General features: G+C 33.0%; 1 protein-coding gene across 1 annotated transcript; it reads left to right on the forward strand.

The window, feature by feature from the left end:
* Positions 1–1,777: 1,777 nt before the first annotated feature.
* LOC127725723 (phytanoyl-CoA hydroxylase interacting protein-like) lies at positions 1,778–8,811 on the forward strand. The gene is made up of 5 exons (XM_052232909.1): positions 1,778–1,892; positions 4,584–4,884; positions 5,316–5,398; positions 7,187–7,475; positions 8,014–8,811. The coding sequence occupies exons 1-5, from the start codon at positions 1,836–1,838 to the stop codon at positions 8,688–8,690; spliced, it is 1,407 nt and encodes a 468-aa protein (XP_052088869.1). The 5' UTR covers positions 1,778–1,835; the 3' UTR covers positions 8,691–8,811.
* The last annotated feature ends 10,169 nt before the right edge of the window (positions 8,812–18,980 follow it).

Consider the following 18,980-nt stretch of genomic DNA (forward strand, 5'->3'; position numbering starts at 1 on the left):
AACATAATTAGATCAATTTGTGTTAATAAAAAAGTCATTTGCCTTATTATGAGTTTTATGGACACCATCACGAATTGGTTGATCTATGAGATGTGTCTGTGTCTAAACTAACTAACGACATTTTTACCACGTCTTAGATTGTGGTTTACCATCTACGTTGTATTGTCTGCTAAGTAATGAACATGACCTATTCCCGAATATGACTGTTTTGCCGAGTGTGAATTCGCATTGCTATACGACGTGTCTTGGTATTTATACATCCAACATTCATGTATTTAGTAATGATGTTTCTTTTGTAAGTCTGGTTAAATATTGTGTTATGTCTTATCGTTTGTGGTTTGAATTCAGTATTTTCGGTACATTTCACATATGTCTTATTTGTCAGTATAGTCGAGTTACTTGTGGTTCGTCTACAGTATTTTTGTTTTATGTTATTTGTTTTCAAATGGTTTACTGTTTGGTCTTACATGATCTTGCCTTATGTTACAGTTATCTTATTTTTTTTTCTATATGTATGTAATAGTTAAGTTAAAAAATCAGCTATTTCATTTATATCATTTTAAGTTTAAAGCAACTATATGCACAGGATTTGTTTTTTTATACACAATTTTGATTTAGAAGAAAAACCGACATGGTTAGAAAATAAAAATAATAACACCATTAAAAACTCAATTCCATTTTTATATTTTTGTCATGGTTAGAAAATAAATAAAATAACACCATTTCAAACTCAATCCCAATTTAATATTCTTGTACGTGTCAATAAAACAAATCTATTTTATTCTTAGAAATTTACCTGTGACGTCACAGAAAATACGTCACTTTTTATGGCGTTGATCCATTCTTGTGACGCGCAGTTTATACTTCGTTTGTGGTGTCCTGGTGTGCTGTCGTACATGCATGGGAGATGTCCGTTGTATTCTGCGGTTAACATGTTGTAATGTACTATTATATTATTTATTTATGTATTTCTCTCTGCTGAGTGTTCTTGCATTTGTTTGTACTGTATTCCTGTCACGTAGTGTTGTCATTTGAGCGGTATTTTTAACATTGCCATATAAGCGAGAGGTTTGGCTAGCCATAAAACCAGGTTCAACCCACCATTTTTTTTTTAAATGTCCTGTACCAAGTCTGGAATATGACAGTTGTTATCAAATAGTCCGTTTAACTATTACTGTGGATTCATTTATTTTCGTGGGTGTCAATTTTCGTGGATTATGGAAATCTTGCATTTTCGTGGCTATTTAATTTCGTGGTTTTGCCAAAGTCTGCATACAACTTTATATAAAATGTGTCTTTCGTTGTACATTAAAATTCGAGGTTCACCAGTACCAATGGATTCCACGAAAATTGGTATCCAACGAATAATAATGAATCCACAGTATGTTGGCGTTTGTTTTTGTTGCAGTTCAGTGTTTCTGTTGTTTCTGTTGTTCCGTTGTTTCCATATATATAGTTTGTAACCCGGATTTGTTTTCGCTTACTCGATTTATGACTATTGAACAGCGGTATACTACTGTTGCCTTTATTTAGATACTATTCTTTTGTTAATACACATAAGAAATGGTTTCACTGTAAATGAATTCTCAAAATATATACATGTCGTTTATTCATGAAAATGAATAACACAACAAGCCAATATTTGTAATTTCCTTATCGTTTCATATCAGTAGGTTTGCGGTTTGAATTATAACTTCCGAGATGTAGAAATGGTTACTTAATATGGTATATATGATATGAATGATGAAATATCCGATTATACATTTTAAAATGACGTGACATACATTTAAAAACTTGTATTCATTCAAGACTTCAAATCAATTGTTATCTCATATATGTATTATTATCAAGTTGAACATATTTTTGTTTACAAAATGGCTGCTTCAAAAATAGTAAGTATTAATGTTACATGTCACATGGTAAAAGCAAATATTAGTGTGTGTGTTAATTTTTAGAAGTGTTCAGTGCAAAATGTTCATAAAAGAGAGGATCAACCTAGTACAACCACATTTTCTTGTAAATTACAGTATAGCAGTAAAAAAAATCATTCATTGTTTAATGAAAGTTAGTACAACCACATTTTCTTGTAAATTACAGTATAGCAGTAAAAAAATCATTCATTGTTTAATGAAAGTTAAACAGAGAATAGAGCAAACACCTGTGTTCAAATGACCGTTTGAAAGACTGTCTACTTGTCGATAAACTACTCCAACATTACTACAATATCTCTTATTATGAATATTTTTTTGTTTGTATCGGGTATCTGTAGGTTACTGATAAGTGATGTGTCAAATGATGTGCACAACGGGTATAAAAAAGGATATAATAGGGTTTGGGGACGATCTTTGAATTAATTGTCTGACTAGGCTATGGAACGTTCAAAAAGAAAGTCGAACATTTTTATTTTTATTCAAACTGTTCTTAAGATTAAAAATATTTCATTTAATCTAATTTTAATCTAAATAATTTCTGTTAACTAAATGGCAAACTTGTGCAGCTTTGGTATCCAATAAGGTCATTTTATGTGTTTGAGCTTTTGATTTTGCCATTTGATAAGGGACTTTCCGTTTTGAATTTTCTTTGGAGTTCGGTATTTTAGTTATTTTACTTTTTGCCATATTATGAGTTATTCACATGAGAAAAGTTGCACTCTAACTGACATTTGAAATATAGATATGTCGTTTATTCATTAAAAGGATTAACATGGCAAAAGCCGATACTTGAAATTCTCAAGTAGGTTTAATTTGTGAACTTTTATTTCCAAACTGCAGTAAACGTATGAGGCTTGATTGGTTGGTTTTGCACTTTTAAAATAGAGCTCCATTTTGTTTTTTAAGAACAAGTATTTTTATTATGTAATTACAACATTATGATAAATTTTCAGAAGTAAATGTCCGAAAACTTTATGTTAGTGTATCATGTGAAGATCAAATTGATGTCTGACCGTAAACCAAGAAGTCAATATTTGTGAATGGTCTCATGTTTAATGACATATATTGCGATGCATTATCAGCTGATAAGTTCTGTAAATAAAACAAAATCATAGGTTGAAATGTCCTCCAATACAGTTAACCTTAGATTATTTTTGTCATTGTATACATTTATTTGTAGTAACAATATACAAGTAATCATCCAGCTGTTTTATCCTTTTAATCTCTAATTTCTTTGACTCTATATAAATAAGAAGATGTGGTATGAGTGCCAATGAGACAACTCTCCACCCAAGTCACAATTATACAAAGTTAACAATTATAGGTCAAAGTACGGCCTTCAACACGGAGCCTTGGCTCACAACGAACAGAAAGCTATAAAGGGCCACAAAATGACTAGTGTAAAACAATTTAAACAAGAAAACCAACGGTCTAATCTATATAAAAAACGAGAAATCCCTATGAACCACACCAACAAACGACAACCACTGAACAACAGGCACTGACTATGCACTTTTCCGACTTTTATTATAACTTACTTAATTCTTACCATTTGTAATTTTGGAATTGCTTCTCAGTATCTTTTAGGTGCACTTTACAGCTCTTCTTATAATATTAGCTGTAGCTGGTGGTGAAATTGCATTGCGTTCGTCGACATTTAGATGTGTGCTTTTTGTCTTGTTTCCGGTGATTTTGGTTTAACGGTCGCCCAATTGACGTGAACGTCACATGTACTTATTTCTATTTTTTAAGTCGTATAAAACGATTTCTTTTTATCATAATGGTGAAGAAAATTATTGAACCCATCCATGCATATATACTAAACTAAGTCCTCTATGCAGGTTTTGTTACAAAAGATATAGCATTCAGTGTTGTTGATCGAACTCTTTCCCTGCTAGTAAACTTTTAACTTTTTTGCCGACGTTTAACGACCGTGACCTTAATCAACAATTAACACAAAACAATAATGCGCGTGTAAAATAAGTGAGATGAAAGACCGATGTTTATTATTATTGCCCATGCGTTTCTATTCACAATTTAACTTTGTCATGGCAATTGTTAAATGATTTGGTATATTAATTTTTTTTTTCAAACACAATTAACACTTTCTACAAACATTTGTTTACCTTTCCGTCCATCACGGTTTTTTTCTTAAAATGTCCTGTACCAAGTCAGGAAAATGGCCATTGTTATATTATAGTTCGTTTCTGTGAGTGTTACATTTTAATGTTGTGTTTCTGTTGTGTCGTAGTTCTCTTATATTTGATGTGTTTCCCTCAGTTTTAGTTTGTAACCCGGATTTGTTTTTTTCTCAATCGATTTATGAATTTCGAACAGCGGTATACTACTGTTGCCTTTATTTTTCCTCGCATATGCGCTGTGTCGTTGCCGAAGTTAAAACGAGAGGTCTTGTGGTTAGTTTCACTGCGTATGGAAAAGCTATCGGCGAATTAGAGAACGGGAAACAAATAATACAATAGTAGTACATTTCTGTATATTTTGACAAGATAAAGAAGTCTTAAAAGAAATTCCATGTACACGTGTTTTATAGTAAAGCTTAGCCAATCAAGAATGCAAAACATATTCAACTTCTTTTTTAAATTTGAAGTATCATATGACTTTAATATAGATCAGCGAATTTCTATTTTCTAGGTTGCATCATGGTGTTGGTCTGTAAAGCTAAAAGACAAGGATCAGCATTTAATTGATTTGAAAATAAGTTGTCCTATCTTTTTTCTTTTTGATGTATTATTTATTGTATTGGTGGATAAATCTGATTTTTCATCAACGAACATGTTCATCAACTCTCATTGCGGTGACCTTACTTTCTCATTGGACAACAATTTTAACCCAAAGAATAACTTTATTGTGTATGTTTACGGACTCAAGACAATCATTTCAAGTACAAATCAATATGACAGGGTGGTATGTTATGGAAATAAAGAAATTGAGTGTAAGTATGCTTTTAACCTCATGTATAACTTTTTGTGTAAAGACAAACATCTTTTCAACATTCTTTTCGCATAATTAAAAGCGTCAAAAAAATAAAACGAATATGCATTATTATGTATTGTTTATACTTAAATCTATTCTTCTAGTAATTTATATACATTTTCAAAAAAAATATATAATGCAATTTGGAGTATACAACGAGTAAGGATTTTGATATATAATGTTACTACAGTTAATGTTGTCTTGCTTTGAACAATCAAAATACACTTCATCGTTTTAAAGTGCATCCTCCTTAGTTAGACCAAGATGCTTTAACTTCGTATTTTTTTTTTAACTTATTCATCTGTAAACAGTAAAATGTTTAAGACAAAAACGAAAACAAAACAAAAAAGATTGTATGATACAAATCTTATCCATTGATGTCTTTTAAAGATTCAGAAGAGATTCAAACATATGTGCCTTTGAAAGAAATCGAAGAAGACATGCACTTGCCTTTGTCGTCAACAGCAACTCAGGTGATTTTATCAGCAAACATTGAACTTGTATTCTATTTTTAAAAAAGCTATTGAAAATAATAAGGACAAATACAGGTTTTTTATTTATTTTTTTTTTATTGATCTTTTTTGGTGTTCAAACTACAGTGCATACATACATTGTTACAAGACATAAGTGAATAAAATTGATGACATTGTTATAAGTGTTATTATGCGACTTAGAAAAAGTAAAAAATTACAAGTCTCTGATGTGAATATACAGTATATGGTACTATCTTAAGAATACTTTGGAATTCATTAAATATACAATCATAATTAACATAAATTAAATAAATTCCATAATTGCTTGCACAGATATTAACAGTCTGTCTAATTGTGTGATCTTAACATAATTAATGTAATACTTTGCCTGTAGGATACAATAATTTAAATCTAAGTTATCAGAATTCAAAACACCAAAAATTACACTGTCTTTATTCAAAAATATTCTTACTTATAAAAAACAAAGTACCACCAATTAGAAAATTCTCTCCAAAATTGTTTTATTTCTGTACATTCAAAAATTTATGCTCTATAGTTTCTATCTCTTTACAACTGGCACATTCATTAGTATTAGAAAGTTTATATTTTTCAGTAAGATAATTATGAGAGATTATTCTATGTAAAATGTTGTATTGGAAAGCTTGTAGTTTGCTTTCTATAGTACATTTAAAAACCAGTAAATAAATGTTTTTCCATTTTTCAATACTAATTTCTGTATTAAAACTTTCTTCCCACCTTTGTTGTGAAATAGGAGAAACATTTCCCTGATCGATAAAAAGTGAATAAACATCTTTAGCAAATAATTTACTGATAGGCATTTTTTTTATTCTCATGCTCAAAAACGAATCCAAATGAGTTGCTGTTAGGTGACATGTGTTGCTGTATTAACAACTCTTTCCAGTCACGTGGTATAGCAAGTTAAATAGATAGAATGTCTACAAAAGTAACATTTAGGTTATATTTTGGTTAATAGCGTCATGAGAAAAAAAATCGGCATTGTCAGTTACAATATCATTGATGAACCTTATGCCTTTCATGTACCAATATCTGTAAAAAATACTCGTATTGTCAACTTTGATAAAAGGGTTGAACCAAATGAATTACAAATTGACAAATACAGGGGATGTTATATGCCATCTAAACAGGTGATTACTTGATATCTTGATGCATGATTAACTAGATCTTATGGGTTTTAGCGTTTGTGCTTTAATGGGGTTTTAGCGTTTGTGCTTTTTATGGGTTTTAGCGTTTGTGCTTTTACCGCAGGATTTTTTCCTGCTCATTGAATGTTTAATACAAATATTAAAACAAAACAAAAGGGGGAAAATATGACTGATTGATGATTGGTCCATTGTTGTTTGCTTAAAGCCTAGTGGAAATTATTTCATACATATTCTAACCGAAAACAAATTAACAATAATGCAATTGGTATATAATGCAAAGTGGGACAACCCCGTATAGAGGATAGGAAATAAGTAGTGTCAATTTCCTCTGAGGAATGCTATTATTTTATACGAATGAACATAAATAACTTCATAATTTAGGTTAAAAACTTGCACATAAAAAATACAAATTGACAAATAGCAGGTTATAAAAACCAAAGAGCTCCATCATGCAATAAAACAGTAGTTAACAAAACAAGTAGTGTTCAGTGGAAAATAAAAATAATATAGTACATACAAAAAACAAGAATACATTACTAATTGAGATACATATCTGTGCTGATTTGATTATGAGACAAGCATTATAGCTTTTGTCTGATTGCAGGGTACATTGCCATTAACTGTTCATCGACAACCGCCTTCGCATTACAGATTAGATGTAAATATTATGTTCACAGATGAAAAATATTTTATCGTCTTTGTCAAAGTAAAGAATCAGCTCCGCTGTTACAGTATCAGTGGTCGATGTTTAAACAAGTTGATTCTTTTTGAGTTGCCATCTGCATCTTCTGTTGAATGTAAGGTTATGTGTACATGTCGACAGCAGCAGATAGATGGAAGCATTTTTGTTACCACTACAGTATCGCATAGCCATGTGATTAGTTTTAAAACGTGTACGTAGCTCTATGTTGTATCAAAAATAATGACAAGCAAAGACACCCGCCAACAATAAAAGAAAAAGACAATACATGAAAAGAGAATAGTTCAAAATAGTAATAGCAATAATTTTCAATAACTCTTTTCATAAGAATGGAAAGCATGTGTAATCAAACAAAATTATACAAAAAAACTATAATTCGGGCTTTTTTCAGTAAAGAATACATTGAGATCGTGTGTATTCGTCAAAAGAGAGAGCAATCGTGAATGATCAATTATCACCCCTTTTCATACTGTTAAACTTCTTTCAAAGAATTAATAACGGTTTAATGTTTGTCTTAAACACTGTTCACTATTAATTCAACTGAAATGAAAGGAAGAAAACAAAGTATTGGCAAAATTTGACAGTATAAATTTTTGTCGTCTAATTTATCAGTTTTTTTACCAAAATAACGAGTTTGTCAAGCACTCATGCGATATTTGAAAATAAGAAAGTGACCCTTTTGCAAACTATTATTTCCGGAATTGAATCTCATCAAACATTTTTTTTTTCAGTTTTATCCCTGGTGGATACATACCGATTATATAATCTAGCTATAGCTTTTGGGACAAGGAAATTCATTCCTAACATGCGACCTATTCAGTTCTTTTATAGGAATAAATCAGTGGAGTATTTTCATATAGTAATGAGCTATCTGAATGGAGAAATGCTACCATATTTGAAAAGCAATGGTGGAGAACAGGGTTCGGTTGTTAATGGACGGTTATCTGGTTTATTTTTCAGTACATATATCGATACTACGACTAACTTGCCAAATCCATGTTCTCACTATGGACCAATAAGATTGTATCTCAAATCTTTGATAATGTTTAATCCTCAGTGTAATTTGTATTTTGCGGATTTTTACTGTCACTATAAACGACATCATGTGACAATCATTCTGGTGCCAAAATTATCAACTCATAACAATTTTTGTCGACAGTATTTGACAGAACTAAACATTTTTCATAATCCATATTTGTGTTTGCGAGTAGAATGTAACGGTGCATTCACTGTAATGGCAAATATGGATGTGACTGTTGAAGTGCTTTATACTGAAACCATAAATGTGAGAAAAGCCATAGAGTTACAGCATGGTTTCATTGTCGAATCAAAAACTATTGGGCGGGGTTTTGCTCCCCCGTCAGGTATCCCTAAAAACCCATCTTGTAAGATCTGTAACTTAGAATAGTTGCATACATATTTGTCAAATGTTCAGATAATTGGTTACCTTGTATATAGGCTACAATTTCTCCTAACCGGATTTGTGTGATTTATTAGCATATCATATGAATAAAGCTATTCTAATCTAATCTTTTTATACTATCAATTCAACTTCCAGAATAGTTCACCACTTAAAAATGTTATCATTAAGTTTATATAATATGTAGAGGTAAATGTTTTGTTGTATTTAAACATAGCTGCATATGAATCGAATTAGGTAATATTTATTGGCTTAGAAAGTTTGTGATCAGCAAGCCCATATTTAATTAAAAAAAATGAATATTCTATTAATTGCATGTTGCTTATGGTGAGATTTCATATGTTGACGTTTAGATGTTTTTGTTTTTTCTAGTTTCTATTGATTTTGGTTGGACGGTCGCCCAGCTGACGTGAACGTCACATGTCCTTATTTTCATCTTTTAATTCACATGAAACGATTTTCTTTTTATTATAATGTAAAGGAAATTATTGAACCAATCCACGCATATATACCATCTAAGTCCTCTATGCAGGTTTTGTTACATTTATTACGAATCCATAACATATAATCGACAACAGATATATCATTCAGTGATTGTTGATCGAAAACCGCGTGCAAAATAAGTGAGATGAAAGAGCGATGTTTATCTTTTAATATATTTCCCATGCGTTTCTATTCACAGTCAAACTTTGACATGGCAATTGATAAAGGATTTGGTGTATTATTTTCATTTGTTTACCTTTTTGTCCATCACGGTTTTTTCCTCACACATGCGCTGTGTCGTTGCCGAAGTTAAAACGAGAGGTCTTGTGGTTAAGGTCACTGCATAAGGAAAAGCTATCGGCGAATTAGAGTACGGGAAGCAAATAATTCAATAGCAATACATTTCTGCATAGTTTACTTTGAAAAGATAAAGAAGTCTCAAAAAAAGTCCATGTACACGTGTTTTATAGTAGAATTTAGCCAATTAATTGAGAATGAAAAACATAATCAACTTCTTTTTTAAATCTGAAGTATCAAATGACAAATATAGATCAGCGTACTTCAATTTTCTTGCATAACAATTTATATGTATATTCATTAGTTAACTGGTTTGCCGATGGCATGTCTCTAGAGTTTGACCCTTTCAAAACATATGTTCATGGAGAACACAAAATAATTTCATGTAACAAAATAAAGGTTGAAGCTCTCTCAGGAAAAATTGACCTTATAAAATAAAGAGATGTGGTATGATTCTCAATGAGAAAACTATGCACAAGAAATAAAATGACGTAGATGTTAGCAACTATAAGTCACCGTGTGGCGTTCAACAATAAGCAAAACCTCTACCGCATTTCAAGTTACAAAAGGTCCCGACATGACAAATATAAAACAAATTACCCGAGAAGGCCTGCTGTATGTCCAAAACAACAAACTGTTTTGACTGTTCTGGTTATTCCCTTTTGGTTTTTGTACTTTCAAACGATTTAAATTCTTGATAATTAAACTTGTTTTCCAGCATACATGATAATATTTAGACTCGTATTCATGTTCAAGGTTTTAGAGAGTATAATATGTTTTCAATTATAAACAATTGCAGTATTTATATTTAAAGTATTTGAAAAATTTTGAAAACACTGAGATATAATCTAGGTGTTTGAAAAGTATTAGGACTTTTCATTATGATAATGTAAATTATAGATTGCAATGGATAATGTAGACAACCTCAATAGGACAATGGTCAAGACGTCAAATCTGTGTTATCCTGATTTTTATTATTATACAAAAAGTAGCATATAAAGCAAATGTATTATTTTTGAATTATAAATTTGCAATAAAACTTCCATTTCCTGTATATATCTTATATAAAAATGTATTCTATTAAGTATTTTAATTTAATCATTCATGATTGTTCTTCCTTTTTTAAAATTATCTTCAACACAGGTGTCGTTCATAAGGAACGATATATTATATATTTATTTTGTTTCAACTGGATATATGCAGGTCGACCATTAGTCCTCGAAGAAACCATCTGTCCCGCAGCATAGGCTTCAGTATAGGAATGATTGAAATGATGTATACGTGTATTTTGATGAAAAATAAAAATACCAAAAATACCAAACTCGAATGTAAATTTAAAAAGGGGAAATCCATAAACACTTACAAAGCTAAACGCTCTGCTTTATCAACCAACAGAACAACTAGAAACAATTGTCATATTCCTGACTTGGTACAAATATTTTCTGATTAAATGAATTTTTTACTCAGACACTGATGACGTTTTAAAACTATGAGCAGATGCAAGCTCTTGAATACCGCATGAGTTAAGAAATGTATAATCAATACGTGAGTGAAGTTTGTATATTGTTGCTAAGGTGAGTACAAATTTATAAATTTTAAATTGAAATTGTCTAGTTTTTCATAGACTCTGGAACTGAAATGATCGCTGGGGTCAAATTCGAGTTATATGTCCAAAAAGTTTTATTTCCAGTCAATTTTCTATGTCAGTCGTTCAATTATCTCTCCGGATGTTCTTTATCAACGGATAATTTCTCTTTCTGGTTAGATTTAAGCCAGTTATTCTTGTAATAATGATTTTATCTTCTCTAATCAATACGGCCAATAATTATAGGATTATTGCCGTTTCCTAATCAGTTATGATATTGCTATTTTCAGAAAGCATATTTTGCATATTCATAACCATTAGATAGTTTCTTTTTCGTCGGAACAAACGTGTTTCTGCAACTCATTCCCTTATGTCCCTACTTTATTTCGCAAGTATTTCATTATACCAGCTTTAAATATGTTTGTCAAGAGAAAAAGAGTGACGGTAGCAAAGGGGCAATCAAATAAAAAAATTAATAATAATAGCATGCCAAAAAGACAGATATGCAGACAACCGTAAAAAATTACACAAAAACCTTACACTGAGGAACAACAACCAACCAAAAATTGGGGTGAATTCGGGTGTTCTGGAAGGGTAATCAGTCCGTTTCAATGTATGGTATTCGTCATTTCGTCAAATCACACTTTGTCATGTTACAGAATAGGGCGTCATGATTTCATATTAGCACGTTATGCACTTCCATTCAGTTACTGTGAGCAATCTTTGATATTACGTTATAGTTAATTATAGTTTCCTATGTACTTGTGTTTTGTCGGCTATTATACCCTTTTTCTGATTTTTATTGTGTGCACTTTTTGTACCTTTTATTAGTCCATTTGTCTAGATTCCATGCAACAGGGGAGAATTGAGATCAAGAAAATCTTCTTGAACCCCGCCATATGTCCATGTGACTGTTTAAATGCTAGAGACTCCTCAATAGTCTTGTGGCATGTCTCTGTTAATGAAATCCGTATAGTATGAACATCCACCAGAGTAACGTATAAATTGAGATATATAAACGCCAAACCATGGAGCAAAGGGTATGCTACTGCTGAGAAATAGAGTTGACAGCAGGAAAGTTGTAATCATCACGTTTGTCATAAATAGTTTGAAGTTGTCCGTTAGTGTCAATATCGAGGAAAAGATCAAGAAACGAAGCAGACCTTCTACTTTCGGTAGTATCCTTAATTTACAGTTCAATGCGATATATGAGATGCAAGCATCCATTGAAATGTGGGTAATTGAGTGATAGAACATATAACATCATCAGTTTATCTGAAAGTGAAATTAAAGAACTTTGCAAGAGGCCTTTTCTTTTTGTCTTTGAGAAGGTTCTGTGTGAATTCTGCTTCATATGATGAGTACAAAAACAAGACGACCAGTAGTGGTGCACATTTAGTACCCATTGAATACCGACTGTCTGCTGAAATTTCAATCCACCAAACTCAACAATAATGGTGTTGATCAAGAAGTCCAGTATTTTTATTATATCATCTTTGGTGTATTTGTTGTAGGAGTCAATGTGGTTCTTCACAAAGTAAGAAATGCTGCTGGATGAAAATATAAAGTTCAGAATTGGAAAATTGAAATCATCTCTTTGTCACCTTTGACTTGTTATTTTGCAAAATTTCAATATACTTTCTGTCAACATATTTTCCCAGATTATGACATTATCTTTTGAATACATTGAATCCGTCCCATTATGCGTCTAGTGCAGGGGAGTCGAAGATTCTACCCTGCCACTGGCTAGCCTACTTGTAGGTGAAACAGAAAGCCGAGCGCGTCAGTCTTTCTTGCCAGTACAAAGCCTCTACCAGTCTCAGACCTCTACAGTGCCTCCAGCGACAGCACATGGTAACTAGGGTCTTGTATCCTAGGCTAAACTGCAGAGGATCTTGGAGTAGCAAGGACCCCAATGATGCAGTGTGTAGGCCCACCGGTGTGTGGGTATGCCCTAGCACTCATCAACCTTGCCCCATGCAGCTATGGGTAAATAGTCAGCCAGATAGGGGTTGTAAGCCAGGTAAGGCAACCTGTCTAGGAGAGAGAACTCTAAACAAACTGGGTAGATCACCACTCATCAGCCAAGCAAGGCAACTGATCTAGAGGACGGGAACCTCAATGACAAAACCCCTGGTCCTCCAAGTTGGGGGTTGAGCATGAGGCTAATAACCTCATCTTATAAAACAACAACTTATTACAGAAATACACACAAGAAATCAACAAACAGCAGGTACCCATGGGATGACGGGCTGCACAGGCAGCAATATGATTGTACAAGGAGAAAGCCCAACTTGGGAGGCCTTGGACAGGAACCGGAATCTCATGGATCCAAAAAAGACCATTAAGATCGGCGCATGGAATGTGAGAACTATGTTCCAGGTCTCAAAAACTGCGCGTCATTAGAGAGATGGAAAGGTACAAACTAGGAATATTAGGCATCAGTGAATGCAGGTGGACAGAGTCAGGAAAAATTATCACACAGGGTCATGCCATCATATACTCCGGTAGAAATGACAACCAACATACAGAAGGAGTGGCAATCATTATGGATAAGGAATGTACAAAGAGCTTGATAGAATGGGATCCTATAAATGAGCGATTGATCAGAGCTCGCTTTAATTCCAGCTATGCCAAGACAACAATTATTCAGTGCTACTCGCCTACAAACGATGCAGAAGAAGAAATCAAAGATGCTTATTATGAAGCTCTTCAGGCTCAGATTAGCAAAACACCACAACATGATGTCCTCTTTATAATAGGAGACCAAAATGCTAAGGTTGGGAAAGGAAATATAGAACATGAAAGAGCTATGGGAAAAGAAGGTCATGGCGTAATGAATGAGAATGGAGAGAGACTGGCAAATATGTGTTCAACTAATGGATTAGTAATTGGAGGAACCCTATTTAAGCATAAAGACATACACAAAATTACGTGGAATTCTCCAAACAACAGGGACAAAAATCAGATTGACCACATCATCATAAATGGCAAATGGAGACGATCATTACTCGATACCCGAGCATTTAGGGGAGCAGATGTGAACAGCGACCATCATTTAGTTACAGCTTAACTCTAACTAAAGCTGAAAAAGGTACCAGACAATAACAAACCTGGGAGAAAGATCATCAATGTCAACCGTCTGAAAGAACCTGAAATCAAACAAAAGTTTGTCATTGAACTCAGAAACAGATTTCGAGTATTTGAGGAAATTGATCAAACTGAAGGCAGTTCCATAGAAAAGAAATGGGAAAACATCAAGGAGGTGTATCAAAACACAAGTGAAAAGATCATTGGCTTTCGTAAGAACAGCAATAAACAATGGTTAACATCAGACACATGGAAAGCAATCGATGAAAGAGCAAAACTGAAAGAAAAGGTCCTCAGCACTAGGTCATCAGGGTTAAAAGAACAAACACAGAAAGAATATGGAGAGAAAGATAAGGCGGTAAAGAAAAGAGCTAGAAAAGATAAAAGGAACCATCTGGAAAAACGAGCTGAAGAAGCAGAAAAGGCTGCTGCAAAAGGTGATTTAAGTACAGTATACAAGATCACAAAAGAACTATGTGGTCAATCCAAACAACCACCTCCAGACAAAAATGGAAAAATCATTACAACTGAAAGGGAACAGGCTGCACGTTGGGTAGAACACTTCAAGGCTGTTTTGAATAGACCAGAACCAATAAACGAATTTCAGGGAGCACCACAATTTGAAGATCTAGATAGTAGCACTGACACCATCTAAAGAAGAAATAACAAAGGCAATTAAATCCATGAAATCTGGAAAGGAAGCAGGCATAGATGGAATTCAAGCTGAACTACTGAAAGCAAACATCAACACAGCAACAGTCATACTACATGATCTCTTCAAAGACATATGGGAAGAAAATAAAATACCTGAAGACTGGACAAAAGGTCTTATCGTTAAACTAACGAAGAAAGGTGATCTTGGGATTTGTGACAACTGGAGAGGTATAACATTACTCTCAATCCCAAGTAAAGTGTTTTGCAGAATACTGTTAAACAGGATAGACTCTGAACTGGATGACAGGTTAAGACAGGAACAAGCTGGGTTTAGGAAAGGGAAAGGATGTATTGATCAGATCTTTGCTCTAATGAACATCATTGAGCAGTGTATAGAATGGAAGACACCTCTATATATAAACTTTATTGATTTCAAGAAAGCATTCGACAGTTTACATAGAGAGACTCTTTGGACAATCCTTATATCATATGGAGTACCACACAAGATCGTAACACTGATAAAATGCTTTTATACCAACTTTGAATGTGCTGTGATACTTAACAACAAGGAAACTGACTGGTTTGAAGTAAAATCTGGAGTACGACAGGGCTGCATCATCTCACCCATCTTATTCCTGGTTGCCATTGACTGGGTGATGCGGAAGACCACCAGTGACAAAAAAAGAGGCATCAAATGGTCAATGTTTACAACCCTAGAGGACCTTGACTTTGCTGATGATATAGCACTCCTTTCATCAAACCAAGACAATATGCAGGAAAAGACAAATCGGCTCAGCCATTTTGCAAGCCAAATTGGACTTGAAATGAACGCAAAAAAGACTCAAGAAATGCGACTTAACATAACATCAAACTTATGACTAAAAGCTGAGGGCACAGAAATCCAACAGGTAGATAAATTTACTTATCTAGGAACTGTGGTTAGTACAGAAGATCCAACACAAAAAGATATTAAAAGTAGGCTAGCCAAGGCAAGATCTGCATTTCAAAGACTACGACCCATTTGGAAGTCCAAACAATACAACAGGAAAACAAAGATAAGGCTATATAACAGTACTGTTAAATCTGTCCTTCTGTATGGAAGTGAATGCTGGAGAGTAACGAAAACAGATATGAGATCGCTCTCAAGTTTCCACAATTGTCTGAGGCAAATCTGCAAAATCTTCTGGCCAAACCGTATTTCAAATGAACATCTCCTTGAAATGACTAAGTCCTCATGTATTCTGAAAGATGGCTGGGGCATGTTCACAGGATGCCTGTATCCAATATCACCAGGATAGCTCTTAGATGGACGCCCCAGGGGAAGAGACCAAGAGGAAGACCCAAAACCACCTGGCGTCGAACGATTGAAGCAGAACTGAAGGAGCTTGACATGACCTGGGGAGAAGCCGAAACAAAGGCTAAAGACAGAGTTGGATGGCGAAATCTTGTGGCGACCTTATGCTCCGCCAGGAGCGAAGAGGATAGGTAGGTAGAATCCGTCCCATCGTTTAAGTCAGGTCAGCAGGAAAGTTAGGATCTTTATGTAAGGTTTTCCCCATCATCTTTTCTGAGCAGTTTGAAACAAGATTTAACTTCTATAGACAATTGCAACCGATTGAAAATTTCTATATCTGCATCTTTGCACATTTCCTTCCTGGCAAACCTGTTAAAGATGTTTGTTTTATAGATTTACAGTAACCTTATATTCAATATTTGAAAAGGAATTGATTTTTACCATGGTTCATCCCTCAACTTTGTGTTTTGATACTTAAAATCGTTTACTTATATCTACGTCATACTCTCGATATAGAACAATTTTGATGTGAACAAATGTATATCTCATTGCATTCTAAAAAAATTTGGTAGTTGTAAACGTAAGATTTCGATGTCCATTCATATAATACGATTAACCTTCACCAGGTACGACCAAGACTTAAAGTTTGGAAACCCAAGTAGGTAAGAGCACTAGACGAACTGTCCAAGGTCAACTTTGCATAGTGAATAGTAATCTTAATTTAAGTGCAATTAAATAATTTTAAACTGACATTTCACATTTATATTATTTTTTTTTCTGTTATACTAATGTAGCAAGGATAAATAGAAGTATCACACAAAAAATTCTTATTTTTGAATGATCTAATCAGTATTTGTTGATGCTTACAAGATTGCTTTTGGACCAAAATTTTGCATGGTAAAGTTGTAAAGTGTTCTGGCCGCTATCGTGATATGGTTGTCCCAAAGTATATGGTATTTTCGTACATTTGTATGAGATAAAGGTTCTCTTACAAATATTTAAATAGAGACATTGTGATAAAATTTTGCTTTTATACTATTGTAATGCTCGTTAAACTAGTTAATCAACTATATAAGTTTTGCTTTAACTAGGTGTACATTTTTTCCTCGTAATAATGCTAGAAAATAAAAATGTCGTGACTTGTATTTGAAACATATCAATGTTAACCTAAAATTCAAATTCCTATTGAGTACTTTTTAAAACAATGAAAGTATAAACAAAAACATAATATAAAACAAATAACACAAAACACTCACACACACACAAGGTTTCAACAGGCATGATTTCTAACCTGCATTTATTTTGACCAAATAGCAAACAAAAAAGGGCTTTCATCAGAAACAAAGAAGTAACATGTGGAACATATGGAGTTATTGAGATTTTTGATAAACGAGAAATAAGAAAATAAGAAAACTGTTTCATACATGAATAGCAAAATATTCAGCAAGAAACTATTTTTTTTAAGTTCCTGTCAGTGAAGGACAACAACTCATATAAGGAGTCAAAGAGAGGCGAAAGATACAAGCAGACCTTTCAACTATAAGTCGAAAATAAACTGACAATGCAATGGCAAAAAATGAAGAAAACAAGCATTCTGAGAGTATTGCATGGCAATACAGTCCCCTACCAGGTAAAAATTCATAATACTGGAACAAAATGCTAACTTGTTCTATAACTTGTCATTGTGTAAACAAAAAGTAAATATCATGTCAATATCTTCAAGCATGACTAAAAACAGTGTGGAAAACTGATTATATGAGTGAATTTTTCAAGTCCAAGGACCATAACTCTGCACAATATTATTAGACCAAAACAAAAATTTGAACTTGATCTGTAACTTGTCATGATAAAACTATATACCAATTATCAATCAATATCTTATAAGCATGATGAAAAAACATTAGATATGATTAATAGTTCTCTAAAATTAGATATGATGTAATACAGTGTATATCTATTTTCAAATTATAATCAGATATAATTAATAGTTCCAAATATTTTTTTCTTTCATTTGTCACAAACTAATATAGATTTGTAACTTATCTATAAAATGTCAACAACTTTTATCTACACAATGTAATGTATTGAAATATATACATTAATAAAAATAGATTATTATCTAATTAAAGGATTTCTCTTCATAATTTTTGTTTATATATATAGCATTCAGAAAATTAGTTTATACTAAATAACAAACAAACCTGTAAAAAAAATCTGCAAATAATTTAACAAAGAATGTCTTTTAAAAAATGAGTTATCTCCCTTTGTACAGAAATATGGTTTAACATAGTACTCTAACATTAGATATGGTCCAGAGTTATGGTCATAACTCTGGACTAAATCATCAGACCGGAACAAAATTCGAACTTGATCTATAACTTGTCATGATAAAACTATATACCAAATATCAAATCAATATCTTAAAGAACAAAGAAAAAAAGTGTGGAAAGCTGATTTGCCAGACTGACGGATGGACAGACGGACAGATGGACAAATTTACGAGCGGATGATTTCAACTTCACCTTCACTTCACTTCAATAGCTCCCTCGTGAGCAGCAACCCTCTATCAAGGAAATCATGATAGGTAATACAATCCCTGGAATATCGTATCAACTGGTAGACATATACTCTATATGCAGGCGCTGCTGTCTTAAAGTTTTGTTGTCAACAGACCCTTATTGTCAATTTCTAGATGTAAGTCAAGATATGAGGCAGACTTAACTTTATCTGTTGTATCCTTTATCTCAAGTTCGATGGGATAGATGTGTTCAACATAAGTCACCAAACTTTGAATTATTTAGTGAGATGACATCATCTTTATAGCGGAAAGTGGAGTTAAAGGATAATGCTAACTTCTTTTCTTTCTTCCAAAGAA

The sequence above is a fragment of the Mytilus californianus genome, unplaced genomic scaffold, assembly GCF_021869535.1.
Source record: "Mytilus californianus isolate M0D057914Y unplaced genomic scaffold, xbMytCali1.0.p SCAF_15, whole genome shotgun sequence".
Taxonomy (NCBI): domain Eukaryota; kingdom Metazoa; phylum Mollusca; class Bivalvia; order Mytilida; family Mytilidae; genus Mytilus; species Mytilus californianus.